The 25,585-nt window shown below is 40.9% G+C and overlaps 1 protein-coding gene across 2 annotated transcripts in view; it reads right to left on the bottom strand.

Annotated features, from left to right (window-relative positions):
- The window catches only part of igsf3 (immunoglobulin superfamily, member 3), a 168,994-nt gene that overhangs the window by 58,797 nt on the left and 84,612 nt on the right, over window positions 1-25,585 (bottom strand). For both annotated transcript variants that reach the window (XM_037539313.1, XM_037539314.1), the window contains exon 3: window positions 12,117-12,536. In XM_037539313.1, coding sequence (XP_037395210.1) covers window positions 12,117-12,536 — 420 coding nt within the window. The remainder of the gene's footprint in view (window positions 1-12,116; window positions 12,537-25,585) is intronic.

Raw genomic sequence — 25,585 nt, 5'->3', positions numbered from 1 at the left:
CACACTCAAGACAGCTAGCATTCTTCTGAAATCAAGAGTATTAGCAGGGAGTTTGTCTTTCTTTGCTTCACTAACAGCATCTATTCTTCTGGTAAAGCTTTCCACTCAATGTTGAAACATTGCTGTGAGGATTTGACTGCATTCAGCCAGAAGATTAGTGAGGTCAGACACTGACGTTGGATGATTATTCCTGGATCACAAACGCCACTCAAACTCATTCCAAAGGTCCTGGATGATATTTAGTCACTCTAGAAAACACTGTTCCACAGGCCAATGCTGGAGATCTTCAAACCACCAAAGTCAACACTTGGCATTGTACACAGTGACCTTAGGCTCATGTGTGGCTGCTCCAGAAGGTCCCGCTCTATTGGCAGTGCCTTTTGAATATTATACAAGCTGTGTGTGCAACTGAACAGCTGTGTCAGCAATGGGTACAACAAAGTATCTAAATTTACTAATTAGAAGGACTGTCTAGATATTTTTGGACATATATTGTAGTACAAATCAAAGCCCTATGCATGGCAAAAGGACATTTGTTATAGGAAAGGGTGTCATAGGGGCATAAGCAAAACAGAGAACCAAGAAAAAAAAAAAAAACATGAAACGATGATGAAAGCAGTGATCATGAGGGGTCCAAGAAATACATCATACATTTAAATAATGTAGGACATATATACAGCAATAAAGACGTACAGCAAGCCACAGAGCAGTGCTGCAGTAGGCTACGTTTAAAAGGAGAGGACAGTAGGGGGAAGAATGATCACACATCAAGATTCTGTCTGTGCATGCTCTCGGGTAAAGCCTATCTGCTGTGCCATTAGCAGATAATATGGCCTGCTCATGCCTCCGTCTCGTTTTAATACCAGATACAGCTGCCTAATGACGGAGTTCCATATCAAAGGAAAAAGAAAGCACTGCTGGAGTCTTTATCTGCCATATTACTCCACAGTTTAAAAAAAGAGGGAAGCTATAATATGCAACAGGGTTGGTAGTAGTGGTAGATGAGAGGGTAAAAAACATTCATGACACACAAATATGTCAGAATATTTATAGTTTCTCACTTATGTTGGAACAGGAAAAAACGTTGCATAAAAAAAAAAAAAAAACTTATAATAAAGGAGTTTTTGCAAAACTTGACTTAACTTCACTAACACCAATTAAGCACTGATGATATCCACGATATGCTCAGATAAGCACATTGTGCCATAACTTATCACGATAATCATAATATTGTCATATTGCCCAGCACTAGTTAGTATGGATACGGATATATGTGTGAGTAGTGGTGGGCAATATATCAGTAAACCATGATGCACTATATTATTGTGCTTTAGCTTTAGTGATATTCAATATTAGATAAATATTACATTCATGATATGAGGTATATAAAATAGAGACACCTCTGTCAAGTAGTTTGTTTTCACTTAGTGCACTTTCCTCTTTGTATCCAGAATCTGACAGTTAACTGTAATGTATATCCTTTGCTGGGCATGTCAGATCACTTTGAAAGAACAGTTTAAAATCCATAGAAATTAAATAAAATGTTTCTGTAGATGTGACATGATGTGACATCAGAACCTTCTGGTATAATTTTAACTGCTGAAAACAGATGCAAAACAGTGCAATCAAAACGGGCCACTTCAGGTTTATAAACACTTCTTTAACTTTGCTAATGTTAACTTCATTAATATTAACTTACATGTCATCTGATACAGTGATATACATCCAGGAAAATTTCAATACGGAATGTTATCAAAACTGTTCCGCACTACGTGATCATCACTAAACAAAGTGTTTGGAACATTCAAGCTTAGTCAGCAGATGTGCTGACAGCAAACACAATGCCACTTTCTTGCAATCTGTCGGCTCTTGTTGGTACCGCTGTTCTAACTACTAACGCTTTATTCTTGCTCACTCATATGGAAGGCATTTGTAATAAAATTGGCCACACTCGTTGCAAAATATTAAAACAGATGGAGCTTCCACAAAATAAATATTCTTAATTTAAAACACCATGTGGTCTTTCCCAAATGAAAAGCTCTCCTTTGAACACCACGGGAAAGCAGCATTTAAACAGTAGGAAAAGTGTGCAAAAACTAATCAATTAGAAAATAACCTGATTTTAAACACCACATGCTTCACTTCAAAGAATGATATGAAAGCAAACACATCACACATTAATTGTTAGACTTTAATCATAGATTAGCTGTTACAAATGAAGCACCTACATAAATTTAAAAATAACTTGTTTTGGTATGTTCCAGACTATTGCTGCTTTACAGCAATGTGGTGTTTTTTATGCAATGTCATTCATTGCAGAAGACACTTTGGAGGAAATGCAGTTGTCCTAATAAACAGTAAACATTTTGCTTCCATTGCACATATAAAAGACGTTCAAAGATTCTAAAGCATAAAATAAAAAATGTATTATTTATGATTAAGCCAGGTCAAATTCAAACTCCTTTTCTGCAGTACTGTGTTGTGGCCCTTTGCAATATCATCACAGTAGTCAATATGGGGGGAACCATTTGGTGACCCCACAAAGTACAGACTTTTCTTCCATTGCTTAAATGATGAATGTTTATAAAGCGGATATAAAATGAGCTGAACCAGCTGCTCAAACGCCTTTGCAGCATGATGGCATAAAAGGCCATTGAAACTGGGAATAGATTTTTCCCCAGGGCCTTAAATGAATAAAACATTAATTTTCATGCTTCACCCTCTTAAACTTTAGGGAATTACTTAATTACTGACATTTAGTTAGTTCCATAGTAGTTAGCAAATAATCTATAGCAGCTTCTGAAAAACGTCTATACAGATTAGTAACCGAATAATGGAGTTTAAGGGGTTAAAAGTACACACATGTATGGACATGAATAATTCAATAGGAGAGTAAATTAATATTCATGCATTAACATCCTCTGGTAGCTGTGTATGGGTTTCTGTTTAGCCCTGATCCCTAACAAGCAGAAGTCAACAGCTATTGTTCGTCGACCCACACGTATACAGGGAGGTTCATTGAGTGACAGTGGAGGATTACAGTGCTGTTCTAAGTATGTGTGCATGAGACTCTCAAAGTCCACTTGTTCCTCATCAGGAAGGTCAAAGAGATCAACTGATTATTACCATATCATTATTAAGGAAGTGAAGCTCTCTTTCCCTTCCTCTCATTTAGCATGTCCACATCCTCTCTCTCTTTGTCCTCTCTGTGCTCAGTCTCGTTCTGCTTCTGAACTTAAGTGCTCAGACCTCTACTGCATGACTACATAACAACAGATCAACAGCAGGGACAAAACTGCACATACGAAGCTCACATCTGACAGCTGTGATGAAAGACATGTTTTAAAATTTTATATTAACAAACTTTGTATAACGGGTGGAAAAAAAAAAAAAAAAAAAAAAAAAATCAGGGTTGGGAGTTTGGTCACATGGTTGTGGCAGATTTGATTTCACCATGCATATTGCATATTAAGTGAAATCTAAGCATGGAAAATCTAATAAAGAGAGGCCATTTGGACTGTGGGTGAGAGAAAGCATGACTGGGTGAGCTAAAGGTGGGGCAGCAGTTTGTGAATACTGTTTTAAGCTGTTGGGCCAATAGCTTCAGCACAATATGAGTCTGGCGGTAATGTCTCACTACATGCGCTGTTTGACTACATTTGTCACTTTCTTCTGCTTACACTTATTCACTCTTAGTATTCATAGTGTTGTTGATGGACTAAGATTTTGTCAGTTGACTATTTACATGTATTTACATCTGTATTTAGCCGTCTATTTGTTTTTTCTTGCATCTAAATTATAGATAACACTGCAGACATTGAGGCAAATGAATCTGGACCATGAAGCTCTGTTAAAGTTTGAGCATTGCTCCATTTTACTGAACGTATTGCATGAGCAGCAGTTATGCAACACATTGAATATTGAAAAGAAAGACAGATGCAACATTGAAATAAAATCATCCGTGAGTGCCTTTAGAATTTCTTAACAAGGGTGGGAAGTAAATTCTGCAAACAATGTTTTACGTACCACAGTAAAACCTCAAATCATGATATACTTCTTAAAAATGTAAATGTATGAGGCACTGTCAAGCTAATTTCTTCTTGAAAAACGTAATGTCTTTAACATACAGTATCTCACAAAAGTGAGTACATCCCTCACATTTCTGCAAATATTCTATTATATGTTTTCATGGGACAACCCTATAGAAATGAAACTTGGATATAACTTAAAGTAGTCAGTGTAGAGCTTGTAAGGCAGTACAGATTTACTGTCCTTCGAAAATAACTCCACACAGCCATTAATGTCTAAATAGCTGGCAACACAAGTGAGTATACCACACAGTGAACAAGTCCAAATTGTGCCCAATTGTGTCATTATCCCTCTCTGGTGTCACGTGACTTGTTAGAGTTATAAGGTTCCAGGTGTGAATGGGGAGCAGGGCTGTTAAATTTGGTGTTTTGGGTACAATTCGCTCATAATGGCCACTGGATATTCAACATGGCACCTTATGGCAAAGAATTCTCTGTGGAGAGAAGCGATTCTATTTCTCACATCCTCAAAGACGGCCTAGGCTACAAGAAGATATGTAACACCCTGAAACTCAGCTATAGCATGCTGGCCAAGGTCATACAGTGGTTTTCCAGGACAGGTTCCACTTGGAACAGGCCTTGCCAGGGTTGACCAAAGAAGTTGAGTCCACATGTTCAGCGTTACATCCAGAGGTTGGCTTCAAAGATAGATGCATGAATGCTGCCAGCATTGCTGCAGAGGTTGAAGAAGTGGGAGGTCAGCCTGGCAGTGCTAAGACCATACACTGCACAATGCATCAACTCGGCCTGCATGGCTGGCATCCCAGAAGGAAGCCTCTTCTGAAGCTGACGCACAAGAAAGCCCAGAAACAGTTTGCCGAAGACAAGCAGTCAAAGAATATGGAGTAGTGGAACCATGTCCTGTGGTCTGACGAGACCAAGATAAACTTGTTTGGCTCAGATGGTGTCCAGCATGTGTGGTGGCGCCCTGGTAAGGAGTACCAAGACAACTGTCTCTTGCCTACAGTCAAGCATGGTGGTGGTAGCATCATGGTCTGGAGCTGCAGGAGTGCTGCTGGCACTGGGGAGCTGCGGTTCACTGAGGGAAATTACAACATGTACTATGACATTCTGAAGCAGAGCATGATCTCCTCCCTTCGGAAACTACACTGCATGGCAGTTTTTCAACACGATAATGACCTCAAACACACCTCTAAAATGACAACTGCCTTGCTGAAGGTAAAGGTGATCGACTGGCCAAGTATGTCTCCAGACCTAAACCCAATTGAGCACCTGTGGGGCATCTTCAAGTGGAAGAAGGAGGAGCGCAAGGTGTCTACCATCCACCAGCCCCATGAGGTCATCACGGAGGAGTGGAAGAAGATTCCAGGAGTAATCCGTGCAGCTCTATTGAATTCCATGCTGAAGAGGATTAAGGCAGTGCTAGATAATAATGTTGGTCACACAAAATATTGACACTTTGAGCACAATTTGGACATGTTCACTGTGAGGTGGACTCACTTGTGTTGCCAGCTATTTAGACATTAATGGCTGTATGTTGAGTTATTTTCAGAGAACAGTAAATCTGTACTGCTATACTTTAAGTTATATTCAAGTTTCATTTCTATAGTGTTGTCCCATGAAAAGATATAAAAAATATTTGCAGAAATGTGAGAATTTGTGAGATACTGTATGTAAGTGCTGTGTGAAATCATGACCACAAGAGCTGGGCCTTCAGTCCAGGCCATAAAACTTTGTAAAAAGACGAGGAAAAATCCTTTATAATAATGCTAAAATTTTTAATAGTAGTTTAGCCGCAATTCACAAGCATGTCATCACATTTTCGCCTTTCTATGTTACATTTGAAGCTTAAAAAAAAAAGACATTTCATGTTTTATCTGAAGTTTGTAACTGACACATTAACGTGTATTTCACCTTGGATTTACAGTGACATCTTCAGTAAATGGTCCTGGCATAGAGTGGTGGCTGTTTTCCATATCTAACAACTGACTGAAATGCCTTGATCAAGCTACCACTCAAACTTGTGATGTCTGACATATCTAGGACATGTTTTTCTTGCAAAATTGATCCCAGCCACTGGAAATTATTATATGATTAGTTGATAACACTGTTAGTTACTAATTATGTTAGTGGTTAATCCAACACATCAGGCCTTTGGTTAAGCTCCTGAAGGGCTAATCAATTGGTGAACTAGCTTTGCAGTATCTACCTAGATACCTATTGGAAAAAAAATCTGAACAATAAAAGCCTAATGATTAGTCTAAAATCAGGCCTTCTGGTCATGCAGCTGTGGACAACCATGCAAACCATTTAAAAGCAGCCACAGTGCTGCATACAGAATATATCAAGGCTCCATCATATTTTCAGAATTCTTTAAAAGCACACTTAGTGACCTTGTGATTTAAATGCTGTATGTCACAGTGTTACTGTAGGCTTGTTAACATCATAAGACTGGCTGGGAGCTGTGAGCTAGCAAACATGTAACACTATGCAACTGACAACTCTACAACCATACACACACTTGCCCTCAGTCACACACACACACACACACACACACACACACACACACACACACACACACACACACACACACAGTAAAATATTACTCCAGTAAAAGAAGAGGTCCTCCCTTTACACCTCCAGTTGAGTAAAAGTACTAAAGTATTTGCCTTCAAATGTACTTAAGTAACGAAAGTAAAAGTACTAAAGATTAATTCTGACTAATATCCTATTACCATATTTGTAACAAGACTCTTGCTTCATTTACTAATTTTAGGTGAAAATACTTTAGTATCACTCTTGGTAAACCAATCTTTTAATAGAATGTAATTAATTAGTGACACTGATGTCTATTAAAATTATCATTATCATGAGCACAAAACACTGAAGGCAAACGATTTCCATTTATTAGAACCAAGTGGCTCTGAAATCACTTTTGCAAACAAGTAAAGTTTCTGTTAAATATTTATTTGCAACTTAGTTACAAGTTTAATAAAATCTTGCTTTAAACTCAGGTTCACAAATGGGTTTTCCTTTACTATAATGCATCTGTAGATCTCTGTTCATAAACATAAATTAGCCAAAACAAATTTACTATAAATGAAATGGTGTTTGTATAAATGCAGAAAAATGACAACTGCATGTGTGTACATATTTATATATTATGGTCTATTTACACAAAGTTAGGTTAGTTCCATCATTTATGTTGGAATAGACTATATACTTCAGTAATGTACAGACACATGAAAAAACTACTTAAGTACAGTAACGGATTATATTTACTTAGTCACTGTCCACCACTGAGACACACACACAGGGACTTGGATGCACCCAGCTAGAAAAGGGGATTACAGAGACAAATCAGATTCCCTCATACCAACTCAGCTCAGGGGACACGGTGTCTTGCTCCCAGCAGGAGGCTCACTGATGGAGCTTGGGCAACATACAAAGCGATCACAGCACGATGCAGCTGTGTTTTTACTATCTCTCCTTGACCAAACTAAACTATGTCTTCCAGTTGGTTGATTTGCCTTAACATCCCTCTAATGATCTCATCTGAAAAAAAGGGGAATGGAAACTTTTGGGCAATAACATGAACAAATAATGTTTTATTCAATGATCACATAGCTATTAACTAATATAAATAAACTAACAGCCCTGTTACTGGTTTGTTATTTTCAATTTTTTTAATCATTTTTGTTTCTTACATATCTGTTTTAATGAACATGAGTAATGTGTAAAACTTGATAAATAAACTGTGTGAAAATAATGAATATACTATAATACAAAATGTATAAAAAGACAAAAATTATGAATGTTATTGTAGATCTCTCTCTTTGTAGAAGAAATAGGCTAGTCTATTTGTGGTGGTGCAACAGTGTTTTGTAGTATATAAAAATACCAAATGAGCAGAGCCAAGTGTGAACTGTTTGTCTTGCAAGAACTTACTCTTAAGTCGTTGTGCATATGTATATCAAGAGTTCACAATCAACATCTCCTTTAGGCACCCAGCATGAGTACAACAAATGTTTAATGATAGACATTGTCCATTAAGACAGTTTAAAAAGAAAACAGGACTCCAAAATAAATGAAGACCACTGTGCCATTACACAAAAAGCCATCAGGGTTTTTGTTAAAGACAGAAATTTCCAAAACGTATAACCACCAAAACAGTAATACGTAGTTAACAGTAAACTACATAGAAAGCAAAAGTTTTTCAAAAAAATCTGTAGGGATACTTTTTCAATGTTCTCCAAAGTCTTAGACATTGGGGATCATGAGACGCAGTGCAAGCAAACATATTCAGTGATGTTGAGGTGTGGAATTTGGGGTGGTCAGCCCATTGTTCTGAGAACACCAACGTTTGATTTACACGTTTTTTTCTTTTTGTCTATTTCTTTTCTCAGTAACAGCTTCTTGACAGCTACACCTCATTTCAGACTCATACCGTGATGGGCTGTCTTCTCACAGGAGAAGGACGGACAAAAAAAAAAAAAAAACACCTATGGATTTTTTCAGATCTTTACTTTCTCCTGTATCTCAAAGATGAAAGCTTTATGTACTGTTTATCTGAAGGTAACAGTTTTGTTGGCCCACCAGGTCATGTTTTGTTGGTCCACCAGGTCACGCTTGGTTGTTAGGAGTCCCATTTGCTCTATAAAGTATCATTTTTTGAACTAGAGTTCTGGAGACACCTGTCTTTTCACTTCTTTTTCTTTGACTTTCCCCTTCCTTATGCAAGATTAGATATAATCTCTGAAATACCTCCTGAAAAATAAATAGCGAAGGCTGTTTTGGAAGGAAATTAAACTAATGAAAAGTGGTTGCTCACCTGCACAGTACTGTGTGCACTTAAAACATGTAATAATTTTAAGACAATACTGTAATATCATAAACCATGCCAAGTAATTATTGTTATGTTATATTTTTATACATACACGTGCCTAATCACAGCAGCAGTGGAAAAACTGACACACAAACCTGACTAACTGCCACCTCCACTAACCAGTGGAAAATGTTGTGAGAGATGTGAGAATCTGTGCATAAACAACAAAAAAGCAGCAGAGAATTGCATCAGATGGTCACGGGTGGCTGGCGAGAGAGGAGATTACCTACAGTTCAGCAGAAACTGATGAGGCAACTGCACAGGAATGGGCCACACTATACTGTGCATGTCACAGTGTGGGGAAATACAGGCATGTCCTATACCGAACCCATCCAGGTAAAGGAGTTTACAACTCAGTCAATGAATTAGCTATAATGTTCTGTTCTTTAAAACAAACCTAACAAAGAAAAGTCTGACAAGCAATTTTGACAAATGGCAGCAATAAAACAAGTGAGCCATTGCAGTCAACTCATAAATTGTACCCTCTAACTCAGAACACTGTGACCTAGCTTTGTTCTACATAGACGCCTGGGACAGATGGACTGTTTCATCATTTTTCCTCCATTCGGTGAGTGATGTCTATATAGAGCAGGACCTGTCTGCTATTCAGCTCGCTCTGACACCTGCCTTTACGTGCTTCTGCCACTAAACTGGACAAATCAAATCCATTACACTCTCCTCCTCTGCTGCATGGCCATGTGGAGGTGCCCTTGAGAACCAGCTGCCGGCTTTACTCTTCTCCAATCATGTGCTGTGTGATCCACCCCTCTCATGACTAGCAACCAATAACGTAGCGGAATCGCACTGCCGCTCCAAGGCTCTGTCCTGCCGTGCATTTGATGAGGAGGCGCACTGTCACCTCCTGTTCATCAAGCTGCTGGACCTCTGAGCTCTGAGATTGAGTTACAACCTTCAGATCAGTCAGACAGAGTGGGCTGCTAGTGAGGAGCCATGGAATAGATTGGAATGCAATAGACTGCGGCTGGAGGTGCAGGAGACTTGTTATCCGACTGCAGCACTGTGCTTTGACATATATAGACTCTGTAGCATGTAGCTTCTCCTTTTTTGCTAATATTGTGCATCACTGTGTCGATATTAGAAGATTGGTTTACTCTCTCGGTTTTCCTCCAAGGCAGAAGTCTCCAGTCTTACCTGCAAAGGGCTGATATGGCTGCAGGTTTTCATTTCAAACAAGCAGGAGCTCACCTGATTCCACTTAATCTCAGTCTTTACACAGTTCATGGTGTGTGCTCCTGCTTTCATTCAATCATTTTACAATTCAGGAGAAAATACCTTGCGTACATGAAGAGTCCTCATCAGGATCCAATGCAACATTTTTTAGCACTATAAGTTTAATAGTTTATCTAAAGAGGTAGTTTCCATTACTCTTCCAACAGGAAAACCTACAGATTTCCCTCTGTATTCCTCTTTATGCTGCAACACCGGTGCTGTCACCCAAAAAGGTAAGCCTACAGCCCTACATTATCATACTGACATAATACTTGCATATTTAAATTAGTGAGAATGCACATCCCTAGTATGAATATGCCCTCATCAATACAAGCACAACTTTCAGATCTAATAGCTTTCCAAGCCTACAATTTAACGATATTAGGTCTACATGCATCCTTTGCAAAAACTACAGAACTAATGGGTTTGTACTTGTGGTATAACCAGTTTAGAGATGGTACTGTGGGGTTCAGAAAACAAAAGCATTTTGTAACTGATTTGGTCATGGACATGAGGGGATGGTCTGATGGGACTGCAGAGAGCCAGTCCAGCCTTGAATACTTTCTAGGCTATGAGAACCTGCGTAACACAGCCAACATCAGAGAGAGAGGCTGATGCTGATACATCGGCCTTGGCTGAACTCTGTGATGCGGAGGACAGTGTTAAGAGGATTGGCTGCCACCTCCCTGGGAGGCTGGTAATGAGCTTAATTTCAGATAGTGATCGGTACGCAGCCTGCATAAACCTGAGCCAAATTCATGCATTTTTGTACTCCACAGCCTGCGCTAGCTGCTCTCTGGTTCTGCAGAGCAGAAGAGACTGCCCTGGACCAGAAATCCTCTTAGATCTGCCATTCTGTAGGTGGGAGGTGAAACATATGCTGCACGTCATCTGAGAAAATTTCACAATCCAGGTTGCGGCATTGCGCAACTAAGGAAGAAAGCGTTTTGATCAGACAGTTTACGTAATCTGGGAAAAATCTGGAAGACAGACCTGAGAATGTCAACAGACGCAATGTACTTGCTCTGTCAGAAAATAAACCCAAGCCATGGGAAAACTTTCCTTTACATTCTGCCAGTCAACTTAAGAGGAGACACCAATGTTGTAAAGGCCTTTAAACAAAAATGTGATTTATTTTGACAGCAATGCATTTATTTAAAACTTGTACTACTTACTTATAGTTGCTGTGCTAACAGTGATATGATAGCACAGTGAAAAGTTTCTCTTGCCCTGTTTCTTTATTGCACACATTATCAAAAATCCAAACAGCACTAAAAAAGATCAATCACCATGGTACTTGCACACAACTATTTACACACAAAAACCACCACCACCACCACCACCACCACAGCTCAAATGCATGACAGGCATTTTGTTATAGTCAAGGAAGTATTCTCATTTAATTTCCCCATCTAACTCAGGGTGCATATTGGCAGCGAGACGAGCCATCGTACTTGCAGCAGTTAGCCCTATAACTAGACTGGGCCTCTCTTTAAACACCGATAGCCCCTCCCAGAGGACTAAACCAAATTAAAACTCATGTATTCATCTGGCAAAATATTCACCTTCCCTTTCACAGTACACACATATTCAGCATATTCTTCAAGTTCATATATTTATAAATGTCATTCATAGCCATTGTTCAATATTTGCAATTAGTTAATTGTTTCATCTTCTTTCTCCCCAGGTTGACCCATGCACCCCCTGTCCCTGTGTCCCTCCCATGCCCTTACAAGAGGACCAAATTACCCGCGCTGCCACTCTTTCCTGACAGTAAACAGGTAACTGTCTTTTTACATGAATTAAAATAAAATGCTTCGTCATACCTTTGTCTCTTTTAGTCTTGTTCATGGCTGTTGGTGATGTGCTAGGCCAGCTAACATCATCACACAGTTTGAGATTAAGAAACCTGGTGGACAGCCCTGAGAGCTCAACCCAGTGCCTTCACTCACCTGTGGGCTGAACTTTGACTGAAGTCTTCTCAGACTGCTTGCGTGTCATGGCGTACCAGGAACGGTCTGGGTCCTGGATCCACTCAGAGGCCTCGCAGTAGAACTGGCCCTGATCAGTGGGCTGCAGCTTGTAGATGGTGAGGCGGTAGGTGGTAGTGCTGGTCTTGTCCAGCCGCAGGTCTCCAGAGGTGAGGCGCTGGCGGTATGGGCCGCCCGGCCTCAGCACAAAGTCCCGAGACAGGGTGACCAGGTCGCGTGGCTGGGCACTGGGGTCATCTGGGGAGCGAAGGTACCAGCCTACCGCGAGGTGTGTATGCTGAGAAGTCTGGCGAGTGACCTCACAGCTCAGCTGCAGGATGTCCCCCTCCACCTTGGACAGAGACTGAGCAGACGACATCACGGTCAGTGTGTCTGGAATCACTGCAGAAAGGGGCAAGAGAGGGGGTGGATTAGTAAAAGATGAAGAAAAGCAAAAATACACTCAAAACCGCTTATAGAAAACACACACTCCGAGGCCCATTAACATTTAAACAGGATTCTCTCCTGCAGTGGAGCTCAGCCTCAACCTTGTTATTATGACTGTTCATCGCTTCAGGGGGAAAACAACTCTTTCCTCTCTCTCAGTCAACATCACTCTGGTTTTAGCTGCAGTGGTTTCATCTGGCCAAAACCTTTCTTTAACATGCCACATGGAAAAAGAGGGTAACACTTTCTTTCACAGTCCTTTAAGTTCTAGGTCTTAACTGGTTAAGTGTGAGGTACAAACAACAAAGTATTAGGTAATTATTTTGGGTAAACATGCTGGTAAGTTCCAAGGCAGTTTAACTACATTAAACTGACATGAAATGAAATGAAAGAGGTTTAATGTATTAACTGGATAACTGCAGTACTAACTTCAAAGTATTGTGTACCTCTTGTGGGTAAAATAATAGTAAGTAACCAAATCTAAATTATACGGAACCAAGTTCTAGCTATTAAGCTAATAAAGAACATGGTAAAATATCTAATAACTGGATTCAACATAAGTTGGTAAGTACAAAAAAAAAAAAAAAAAAAAACTTGCACAAACTTCTACACATGCATGAGATGAAATGTGGTAAACTGGGGTTCCCTGCTCAGGCAAAAGCACCTGCCTATACCAATAGTCCAACCAAGATTCCTTGGACAAGACTCCTAATGCTACATTCACCTATATGACTAAATTGTATGTCGCTCTGGATAAAAGCATTTGTCAGATGCTGTAAATGTAAACATGGGTTGAAACTGCAGTACAGGCACATGAGTCTTATACAGTATGTGCCTGTCTATTACCTAGAAACAAAGCTGAATCTGGGTTGTACTATGATTTTACTGGATCCATTACCATTTCGATTTGTTCTGTTCTACTTTCCTGCTCAAACTTGTGACACGAAAGTGATATTTCATGCAAGTTTGTTTGCACTTACTCTAAATAATTAGTGAATTATTAGATGTGTCCTTTTTCAGTTTAACAGATACAAAACTGTAATTATCTTGGAAGCCATCATCACATTATATAAAATAATTGCCAAGTACTTTGGAGTCTTAGCTCACACTTACTTGGCTAACACATAAAACTTAAGGGAGTTTCTGTAAAAGAAAGCATCAAGAAAAGTGTTTACACAGGTTGCTGCATGACCAGGCGTAAAGGAAGTAGGGTATAAAATCATGTTGTTTGCATGTGAAGCTTGATGGATGCAAAGCGAAAAACTGTTTACTTTTATGCAAAATACACATCTTTTATCACGATCACTAAAAACACGACTTTGCACATGCTCGCCTTTCTCACACAAAGGCACGCACACATTCCCCTGACCAATATGCTTCATGCCCCCTGTGGAGAGCAGTATGCAATCGAGCCAGCTCCGCTCCCAAACACCCCAATTAGCACTCAGCTCAGACAGCAGCATTCCAGCACAGGTCGACACCATGCTGCCATGCGTTCGCTAAAAGGCTATGCCATTCTCCTTCCCAGTACTTCACTGGGTGTCACCACGGTGATAGCATTGATTAGTGTCAACCATAACAGCCTCAGCCTTGCAGGGCTGCTTTCTCACCCATTAAAAGCCTTACATCACTGCATACAGTATGCCTCTATCTACTGTACATCTTTCATCTGAAAAGCACCACCACCTCACCAATTGCTAGAGTGTAATTTCCCATAATTTTTTTTTAATGCAAGTGGGAAATTACACTATAAATAGACTTGATCGCAGATTAAATAAAAAAAAAAAAAAAGAGAAGGAAAAACTTTAAATAGGCTCCAGGCATGACTATTTATAGGCAAACAATAAAGCAGAAGGGAAAGAGAGAAAGAACAACATTGTTAAATCTTCCCATACAGAGCTCTAGCGAAGACTTAGAAAGTAACAAACCCAGACTACAAGTGCGTTTCGTTGCAGCAGAAATAAGTCATAATTCATGTCCAGTCACATGTCTCATACAGTCTAATCCAATTCACTCAAAGCCACATATTTGTAAGTATACACAATGGTATCAGAAATCAGATAAAAATCAAATATTTATTGCGCTGGACAGTTCATTTGACAGATTTGACCTATATTTCAATTTAAAAATATTAGATGAGAGCAGAATGTTTATGTAAAGCTGGGCTACTGTGCCAAAATATCTGCATTTCAATTATTTTACTGCATTTGTATCCATATAAAAATAAATGTTTCTCAGTAATGATAATCCAGGTAAATGTAATCTCAGTTTCTACATTTTATCAATATATACGTATGTATCAGCACTGGCATCAGCAGATGTGTACATTATATACATACTGGAATCAGCCAATTCCCATACCAGTACATCTCTAATAATTTTTGAATAAATTAACCAAAGCAAGTGCCACTTATAAACAAATGTAGAGAGAAATATAAACTGCCACCTCTAAAATAAAATGGAACCAAGAAAGACACTAAGATCCGCAAAGGTCTCAGTTACCAAGCTTGTTTTCTGACCTTTCTTCCTCTCACTGAAATATATTATCTAATATGATGAAAGCTTGACTGAAAAACCTCAGGGTCAAAGAGAAAATAAGTAAGAGAGACAGAAGGCAGTGAACAGTCAGCTTTTGAGTGCTTCAGAGCTCTATGTTTATTCTAACAGGATACATTCATTTGTATGCATTCGTTCTGTGTGTGAGGGCACCAGGTTCACCGATATTCAGAATGCTTAGTCACAGCCAGTCAATACCAAGCTGCATCTAAGAATTTACATGTGCTATGATTTAAGGTGCTAGCTGGCTATTGTTTCAGTGAAGTTTTTAAAGCTGCTTGTCTTTTCTGGTATAAAACGTACATCTGAGATCACAGCCCATCCAGCAGGCAGATGTGTGAGTGTGAGTGTGGAGTGAAAGTGAGGAGTGTGGAGAGTGTGCGTGTGTATTCTCAATTATTCAAACTTCTCTTTGCTCACACATTCTCAAACAGGAGCTTAAAAGAGGTGGAGTGACAAAGCTATGCGCTGCTGATGAAACAGAAGACGACTGAACGAAGGTGGAGAAAAAGAGAGAGTGTGAGGACAAGAGAGAAGGAAACATAAAAAGGGAAGAGAGAGAGAGAGAGAGAGAGAGAGAGAGAGAGAGAGAGAGAGAGAGAGAGAGAGAGAGAGAGACAGAATAAAAGATGGCGTTAGAAAGTGAAGAGAGAGTAAGCCCAAAGGAAAGAGAGAGTGACAGAGGGAAAGAGTTTGTACAAAACAGACGAGAGGATATACATATACAGACAGATATATAGACAGATAAAGTTGAGAGAAAAAGAGAGTGAAAGGAAGGATGAATAACAGAATGAAAGCTGCTAATGAAGCATTGAGTGAGAAACATTAAGGGGAAATAAAGGAAGATTCTGCTAGAAAGGAGAGAGAGCTAGAGAGGTACAGAAAAGAAGAGAGTGCATGAGAGACTGTGAGGAAGAGGTGTGTGTGTGTGTGTGTTTGGGTGGGGATGGGGGGTGGGGGTGGGTTGTTGCTGTGAGTGGGGGAAGAGATTGCTGTGAGTGGACCTCCACTGGGTTTTTTAATAAGGGTCCTACTGTGCATCTTGCTGCCTGATGAACAGTGATGAGGACAAATTGCCACCCCGTCTCTCTCTCCCTCAACACTGCATCACCAAAGAGATGAAAACATCTGTGGACGGTGGAACAGGAGGTAAAACTTAATAAGGGCAAAAAGATCTGAAGAAAGCACTCAAAGACTTAAGAGCAAAGGCAAACGTCCGAAATTACATTCCTTTTCACAACAGCGCCAAAAAGAGAGCAATGAAAAGCAGAATCAAACCAACTGATCAAATCAATTTGGCTTCTCCGCACTTATTGATTCACTTACTCCTAGGAAGACAGCAAGGGCTCATAACACATCCCACCATGAAGACACGTAGTGTGTGAGCATGCGTGGATGTCTGTGTGAATGTGTGTGTGGGCAGGCACTAGGACAGCCCTCATTGTTCCAGTACAGCAGAGCCAACACTGTCCACCCCCACAATGAAAACTTACTGAACATCATCATACCATCCAAAACAGGCAACAGCCAAAATCAATAACCATCCTTTATGTGAGTGCTCTTCTATCCCCGAAGGACACGAGTCCTGAGCTCGCTACTACCATCAGATATCGTATCCTATGAAGAAAAAAAAAAATTGTTACCATAACAACTTCCCAACAAGAGAGAAGCAGAAACTTGCTGTTTCCATGCCAACACTAAATTCTCAACTTGTAAGGCGTGAAGATACAGACAACATCAAACAACTTTTAGCCATCAGCTCAAAGGCTTCCTTAAGCTGCCAGGCCAGGCTTGTAGCACTGAGCTCCAGCCAGAGCAAAGCCATCAGCATTCAGGCCAGCACACAAGCCAGGCTGACCGCTGACTGAAAGATACACCAAAGACATCCCCCTTAGTGAGAATCAGTCATACACCTGAGTATGTCAGTGCTCTGGGGCATCTGGCCAAACCCCCCTCTCTCTCAGACGGATGCTTTGCCTTGCCCTCATGTCCTAATAGGTGGAAGAATGCATTTTACAAGCAGATAGCATCTCCTGCCACCATGACTCCATTTTAGATTCTGCAACTGCTCCGTGACCCCAATCTGGCCCGGATTAGGGTGGCTGTGGCAGTGGACTGCCTGAGATAAGATGCAGCTCGGGCTGGGGCTTAGGGAGGGGCAATCAGCACAAAGCTAAAACCGCAGCTCACTGAAGATCTAACTCCTGGCCAGGGAACCTATTAACACAATCTAGCAAGCCTTAGTACCTCATTCTCCACTACTTGGTTTGTGTAAATAACTCAAGTCAGTGTGTGGGTTATTACCCCCAAATACAGAATATCACTAAAGGAACAGTTTGGCATAAAATAACACTGACACAATTTTCCACCTGTCCCAGATGTAGTCGATCAGCCAAGACATGTTTGGTGTCCAAAATGCAGCTTCTTTAGTTTAGCACTGGAGCTTCAAGGCTAAAGTTGCCAAACACTAGAGGTCAACAGTCTCCCAAAACTTTTCTTTAAATACACCCCCAGCACTTTCCTCAAACCACATTAAGGTTACTCAGACTCACCAATGTGGTATAGGACAAGTGGTATGACTAACAGTGACCGATGTGCATGATGTGACAGGGATTACTGTCAGAATTTCTATTGTTTCTATTCATGAGTTACTCAATCTTGAAATACATGTTTAAAATTACAAACAGAAACCTCAAATGTAATCTAGTGATCTAGATACGTGCATGTGAAGTTGTATAGTTGTGTAGTATGTTTGGAAAAGATTTGGGTGACTATTGACTTCTAGTGTTAGAAAAGTTAGCACCAGCCCTAAACTAAACAAGTTAAATTAAAAGTATGTGAAAAACTGGAAAATAGAACCATTTCTTTAATACATCATCATCTTGGCTAGTGTGCTATCCAGAGTACACTTAAAGAAAAAACACTGATGGAGCCTTTCTGGCATCTTTATTTGTAAGAGTATAAGGTATATTTTGTTTGATTTTAATTTTATTAGCTGAACACTGATAATGCTTGTTTTAGCTAATATATTCTTAGCAAAAAGAATTCTATATGATATCAAAAAAGGTCTTATGACAACAGTATGGTGTGTGGGTAATATATACACTACCGGTAAAACGTTTTAGAACACCCCAATTTTTCCAGTTATTTATTGCAATTCAAATCATTCAACTTCAATGAATAGCTTGAAATGAAACACTGCCATTGGACTACTGAAGACTGGAAGAAGGTATTATAGACTGATAAATCAAAATTTCAAATCTTCAGTTCATCACACAGGATCTTTGTACGCCGTCGAGTAGGCGAAAGGATGGTTCCACAGTGTGTGACATCAACTGTCAAACATGGAGAAGGAAGTGTGATGGTCTGGGGCCATTTTGCTGGATCCAGTGTTGGTGACTTGTACAGAGTAAGAGGCACCCTGAACCAAAACAGCTACCACAACATTTGCAGAGCCATGCAATACCCTCTGGTATGCGCCTAGTTGGTCAGGGCTTCATCCTACAGCAAGATAATGACCCAAAACATAAGTCCAAACTATGCCAGAACTACCTCAGGAAAAAAAGAACAAGATGGTAAGCTTGAAAACATGGAGTGGCCAGCACAGTCTCCAGATTTTAACCTCATCGAGTTGGTTTGGGATGAACTGGACAGAAGAGTGAAATTTATTTATGGGAAATTCTGCAACAGATTTGGGAAGAACTCTCTGAAGAATATTTGATTTCTATTGTAGAAAGAATGCCACAAGTGTGTTCAGCTGTGATATCTGGCAAAAGGTGGCTACTCTGATAAGTCAAAAGTTTAGAATACATTTTGGTCTATAAATTGATTTCATGATATCTTTTTTAACTCCAACTGCTTATTTGTACCATGCTATAACTGGAAAATGTGGGGTGTTCTAAAACTTTTGACCGGTTGTGTGTGTGTGTGTGTGTGTGTGTGTGTGTGTGTGTGTGTGTGTGTATTTTCAGATTATATTTTATATACACATACATATACATACACGCATACATACACACATACACACACGTTGAGGTGCATAGTGTGCAGAGTTCGTCAACTTTCTGCAGTCAATCACTACAGACCTCCAAACATCATGTAGCCTTCAGATTAGCTCAAAAACAGTGTGTAGAGAGCTTCATGGAATGGGTTTACATGGCCGAGCAGCTGCATCCAAGACTTACATCACCAAGCACTACGAAAAGCGTCAAATGCAGTGGTGTAAAGCACCGCTACTGGACTCTAGAGCAGTGGAGACGTGTTCTTTGGAGTGACGAATCACGCTTCTCTGTCTGGCAATCCGATGGATGAGTCGGAGTTTGGCGGCTGCCAGGAGAACGGTAGTTGTCTGACTGCAGTTCCAGTAAAAGGAACTCAATGCTTCAGCAGACCAAGAGATTTTGGACAATTTCATGCTCCCAAATGGGAATAGTTTGGGGATAGCCCCTTCTTGTTCCAACAGGACTGTGCACCAGTGCACAAAGTAAGGTCCACAATAATAATAATAATAATAATAATAATAATAATAATAATAATAATAATAATAATAATAATAATTTTATTTATATAGACATGGATAAGTGAGGTTGGTGTGATAGAATTTGACTGGCCTGAGTCCTAACCTCAACCCGATAGAACTATGGATTAAGAATGGGATCTCATTCAATTTCATATACGTGTGAAGGTAAATGCGTGAATACTTTTGGCTACACACACACACACACAATATATATATATATATATATATATATATATATATATATATATATATATATATATATATAGCCTTTCCTAAAGACGCTGTGAAGAACCCAGTCTTCTTAGGCGTGCATGTCAAAACCACTTAGCTTGGAGTCACTGCAGATAAGAGGCCAAAACATCGCTTACCTATCAGAGATTAACATGGGAGGAATTAGCCGAGGGTAACAAACTGTGCCATCTTATCTGGCACTGGAATTCAATTTGCCGTGCAACTGGGTAAAGACAATAGCTGAAGAGTGTGAGCAGCTCTCTACTGGAGAACCAGCAAATGAGGCTTCCTGCCACAGCGGTACAGAATGTTAACCTTGCTCATCACCATTACAATATCAAACAGCGACTCTACCAAGAGAGGCCTGTCAATTAACATAATCCCACTGTTCATGCAAATGCAAACAGGTTAAGGATTAATTAAACAATTAAAGGACAGAGGAAGGAAGACTAAGCAGGAAACCCCACAGCCCCTCTCACGGAAAAGACACCATATCCACTGCATGGATGCAGCCATGCGCCAGTCACTTCAAGAGGAGCTGAAGAGCTTAAAAGTGCTACTTCTGAAGAATATGAGCGTTCAAAGCAAGTGTAAACAAGGACAAAGGGAAAGCGCAGCATAAAGCTCTCCTCTACAGCTCATTTGGGGAGCATTAGTGCACCTGTTAATGCAGCCTTACTTAATTCCACACTTGCTCTAGCTCTCTCCACACATCTGGATGTGTGTTTCTTTCCCTTTTCCTCCATCTTCCTTGCATAAAGTTGCAATAAAGCTATAAGCCCACTGTTACTGCTGTGCATCCAACGGCCATGTTCAGACAAAGCTACAGCAACCAGTGATTGGCCCTCTGGGTTGGAACAATGGCTTAATTCTTCTTTCCTGTTATCCTATAAGTGGTACTGGCTGATTGTGGGTATGTTTTAGGCCTTGTGAACAGAAATGAGAAGTCAGCATTGTTCCTCAAGGTGCCCTACGATGTTGCATGAGTAGTAAAGTGAAAAAGATGTGGTGTCTGGCATAAAATGAAAAATTTTACCAACTTTGATTCAACCAATTGCTCTTTACCGCTGTTCTAATTTCTAAATGATAACAAAACAGATGTGTAAAAAATCTTAAAATAAACATTTGCATTGCTTTTGGTTTTGGTTGCTTTGAAAAGCTTGGGCTGAAAAAACCTCCAACACAAAGCTATATTGAGATATTTAAGATATTTTTTATTTAGCTAAACAACATTTTAGATTAACTAGCTATATTATGAGGCTTTGTCTAGTCATAATCCAAACCAGCCATTAGGGGTGTACTTTGTGTACTTCTGGTGCCGGTCCCAAGCCCGGATAAATGGTGAGGGTTGCGTTAGGAAGGGCATCCGGCGTAAAACTTGCGCCAAAACTATCATGCTGATCACAGATATGATTGCCATACCGGATTGGTCGAGGCCAGGGTTAACAACGACCGCCTCCGGTGCTGTTGACCGGCAGGGTGCCGGTGGAAATTGGACTACTGTAAGTCGAAGACTATCAAAGAGGAGAGGAGGAAGGCGGGTTAGAAGGCAGCGAGAGAGAAGGAAAGGCAGGAGTGTGGAGGTTAGAGTAGGGACTCTGAACATAGGGACAATGACTGGTAAAGGCAGAGAGCTTGCAGACATGATGGAGAGAAGGAAGGTAGATATTCTGTGTGTCCAGGAGAACAGATGGAAAGGAAGCAAGGCCAGGAACATTGGAGGTGGATTCAAACTGTTCTATCATGGTGTAGAGAGGAAGAGAAATGGAGTAGGGATAATCCTAAAGGAACAGCTTGAGAAAAGTGTCCTGGATGTAAAGAGAGTGTCAGACAGGATCATGAGCCTGAAGTTGGAGGTTGATGGTGTGATTTTGAATGTGGTCAGTTCATATGCACCACAGGTTGGTTGTCAGTTAGAGGAGAAAGAGGAATTTTGGAGTAAGATGGATGAAGTGTTAGATGGTGTCCCTCGAGAGGAGAGACTAGTGATTGGTGCAGACTTCAATGGACATGTTGGGGAAGGGAACAGAGGGGGTGAAGAGGTGCTGGGTATGTATGGTGTGAAAGACAGAAATGTGAAAGGTCAGATGGTTGTAGATTTTGCAAAGAGAATGGAAATGGCTGTGGTGAACACATATTTTCAGAAGAGGGAAGAACACAGGGTGACGTACAAGAGTGGAGGGAGGTGCACACAGGTGGATAATATCCTTAGCAGGAGATGCCACCTAAAGGAGATTGGAGATTGTAAAGTGGTACCAGGGGAAAGTGTAGCAAGGCAGCATAGGGTGGTTGGCTGTAGAATGAGATTAGAAACAAAGAAGAGGAAGAGAGTGAAGACAGAGCCAAAGATTAGATGGTGGAAGCTGAAGGAGGAGGATGGTTGCAGGCAGTTCAGGGAAAAATTGCAACAGGCCCTTGGGGGCAGTGAGGAGCTACCTGAGGACTGGGAAACTACAGCTAAGGTGGTGAGAGAAACTGGCAAAAATGTTTTGGGTGTTTCGTCTGGTCAGAGGAAAGAAGACAAGGAAAGTTGGTGGTGGAATGAGGAAGTCCAGGAGAGTATTCAGAAGAAGAAGGCAGCTAAGAAAAAGTGGGATAACCAGAGAGATGAAGGAAGTAGTCAGGAGTACTGTGAGGCTAGTCGCATAGCAAAAAGAATGGTGGCAAAGGCAAAGGCTCAGGCCTATGATGAGCTGTATGAGAGGCTGGACAGTAAAGAAGGAGTAAAGGAATTGTATCGTTTGGCTAAACAGAGAGATAGAGCTGGAAAAGATGTACAGCAGGTTAGGCTGATAAAGGATAGAGAGGGAAATGTACTAGTGAGTGAACAGAGAGTGTTGAGTAGATGGAAGGAGTACTTTGAAGAACTAATGAATGAGGAAAATGAGAGAGAGAGGAGGACAACGGGGGAAGAGATAGTGAATCAGGAAGTGCAGAGAATTAGTAAGGTGGAAGTGAGGGCAGCTTTAAAAAGGATGAAGAATGGAAAGGCAGTTGGTCCAGATGACATACCTGTGGAGGTATGGAGATGTTTAGGAGAGAAGGCAGTGGACTTTTTAACCAGGTTGTTTAACAAAATCCTGGAGAGTGAGAGGATGCCTGATGAGTGGAGAAGTAGTGTATTGGTCCCCATTTTTAAGAACAAGGGTGATGTGCAGAGCTGCAGTAACTACAGAGGTATAAAGTTGATGAGCCACACCATGAAGGTATGGGAAAGAGTTGTTGAAGCAAGGCTAAGGCGAGGGGTCCAGATCAGTGAGCAGCAGTTTGGTTTCATGCCCAGAAAGAGTACCACAGATGCAATTTTTGCGTTGAGAGTGTTGGTAGAGAAGTACAGAGAAGGTCAGAAGGAGCTACATTGTGTCTTTTTGATCTAGAGAAGGCATATGATAGGGTGCCAAGACAGGAACTGTGGTACTGTATGAGGAAGTCAGGTGTAGCTGAAAAGTATGTTAGGGTGGTGCAGGACATGTATGAGGATAGTGAGACAGTGGTGAGGTGTGCAGTTGGAGTGACAAATGGTTTCAAGGTGAAGGTAGGGTTACATCAGGGATCAGCTTTGAGCCCCTTCTTGTTTGCAATGGTCATGGAAAGGTTGACAGATGAGGTCAGGCAGGAGGCTCCATGGACCATGATGTTTGCAGATGACATTGTAATCTGTGGTGAGAGTAGAGAGCAGGTGGAAGAGAATCTGGAGAGGTGGAGGTTTGCACTGCAGAGGAGAGGAATGAAGGTCAGTAGAGACAAGACGGAATACATGTGTGTGAATGAGAGGGAGGCAGGTGGAAAGGTGAAGATGCAAGGAGTAGAGGTCGTAAAGGTGGATGACTTCAAATATCTTGGGTCAACCATCCAGAGCAATGGACAGTGTAGAAAAGAGGTGAAGAAGAGGGTGCAGGCAGGATGGAGTGGGTGGAGACAGATGGCAGGGCTGATGTGTGACAGAAGGATAGCAGCAAGAGTGAAAGGGAAGGTTTACAAGACAGTAGTGCGTCCTGCTATGATGTATGTTTTGGAGACTGTGGCTCTGTCTAAAAGACAGGAGGCTGAGCTGGAGGTGGCGGTGATGAAGACGCTGAGATTTTCGTTGGGAGTGACAGATAAAACCAGAGAGGCCAGCTTGAGATGGTTTGGACATGTGTTGAGGAGGAATAGTGGATATATTGGTCAAAGAATGTTGGAGATGGAGCTGCCGGGTAGAAGGAGAAGAGCTAGACCTCAGAGAAGGTTTATGGATGTAGTGAAGGTGGACATGGAGATGGTTGGTGTAAAAGTAGATGAGGCAGTGGATAGGGCAAGATGGAGGGAGATGATCCGCTGTGGCGACCCCTAAAGGGAGCAGCCGAAAGAAGAAGAAGTCTACTCATAATCCAACTTGTCAAGTAAGCACATTAATGATTGTATGCTTCTATACAGTCAGATGTGATAGTCACATGGTCATGCAACCAGCTTTGAGTCTCTATTCCCAAAAAGAACTATACTCAACACTGGTGTTGTTGAGAAAGGACAGGCTTGCCTTTACATGCCCAGATTAGTTGGTGAAGTATGATGGAGGATATTCTGAGGGAATTGGTGAGAACTAACATTGGGGTGGAGGGGGAGGGCTTTATAAAATGTTGTGGGAAAAACATTTTAAACTGACATAGGCAGTGTGATGTGTAAGCAACAAACAAGGTCATGCTTTCTTTTCTCTGAAAAAGGAACGTGGGGGGTGGGTCTGTTATGGGAAATGTAGCATAAGGCCAACTTGCTCGGCATGAGATTCTGTTTTTGCACAAGTGTTGGGGGGGGGCTGGGGACAAATGACAGTAGATTTGCAGGTTTGAGTAACCAATTAGGCCATAGCTTCAGGATAGTGCTTAGAAACAGGAGCAGTATAGTATATAATTTATTTTTCTCTTTCAGTTAATAAGCCTTAGGCCCAAAAACAAGGGTATTTTTGAAGATGATTCTTCAGGTCCATAAAAAATGCCTGATGGGTGGCATACAATATTAACTACAGGACTGGGTACTGTTTCATGACTAGTTCAGGTGAAAGTAATGTGTAAAAGAAAAATAGTAGTAGATTTTGAAAACAAAGCATACATACAAAAAAAAACAGACCACTGAAATCTCTGGTGGCTATCTGGTTGTCTGTGAAATCAGTTGCTGTGGATGGCTGTGCCAGGTGGGCCGTTCATCCACATTGTCATTAAAGACAACGTGCCCAGGGGAAGTCATCAGTATGGTGTATTCAGATGAGATCCACTCTGTAAAAGCACTCCTCATTTCCCTCCAGTTCTGATGGATGCAAAAGCAGTCTTAAGGAGCTATAACCTTCCGCTTCTACCCCCCGGAGAGGAGACCGTGAGGAGAGAGAGAGCGCCTTTCTTTCTTTAATCCCAACATTAAGAGAGCCAAGCACTGAGGCTCCTCACTGAGAGGCAAAGCACAGCCCTCCCTGTGTGTGTACGTGTGTTTTTGAGCAAACAGAGAAAACTCGCCTCTGGCACTGCCACTCTCCTACTGATGGGCAGACAGCCAGGCAGCTTAGCAACACTCTCTCACTCACATATACATGCACATAGATGTCAACTATGGGGAGGGCATTGGGTCACTGGTCCCTCCTGAAGAAAAGCTGAAAGGGCAATTTCTTCCCAATCATAGAGAAAAAGAAAAGCCTAGTAATGAAACTGCACATAAGTCAGCAAACAGCTGT

Source organism: Pygocentrus nattereri, chromosome 6, assembly GCF_015220715.1.
Source record: "Pygocentrus nattereri isolate fPygNat1 chromosome 6, fPygNat1.pri, whole genome shotgun sequence".
Classification (NCBI taxonomy): Eukaryota; Metazoa; Chordata; class Actinopteri; order Characiformes; family Serrasalmidae; genus Pygocentrus; species Pygocentrus nattereri.
The sequence above is the reverse complement of the archived record's forward strand: the minus strand, read 5'-3'. Positions and strand labels throughout refer to the sequence as shown.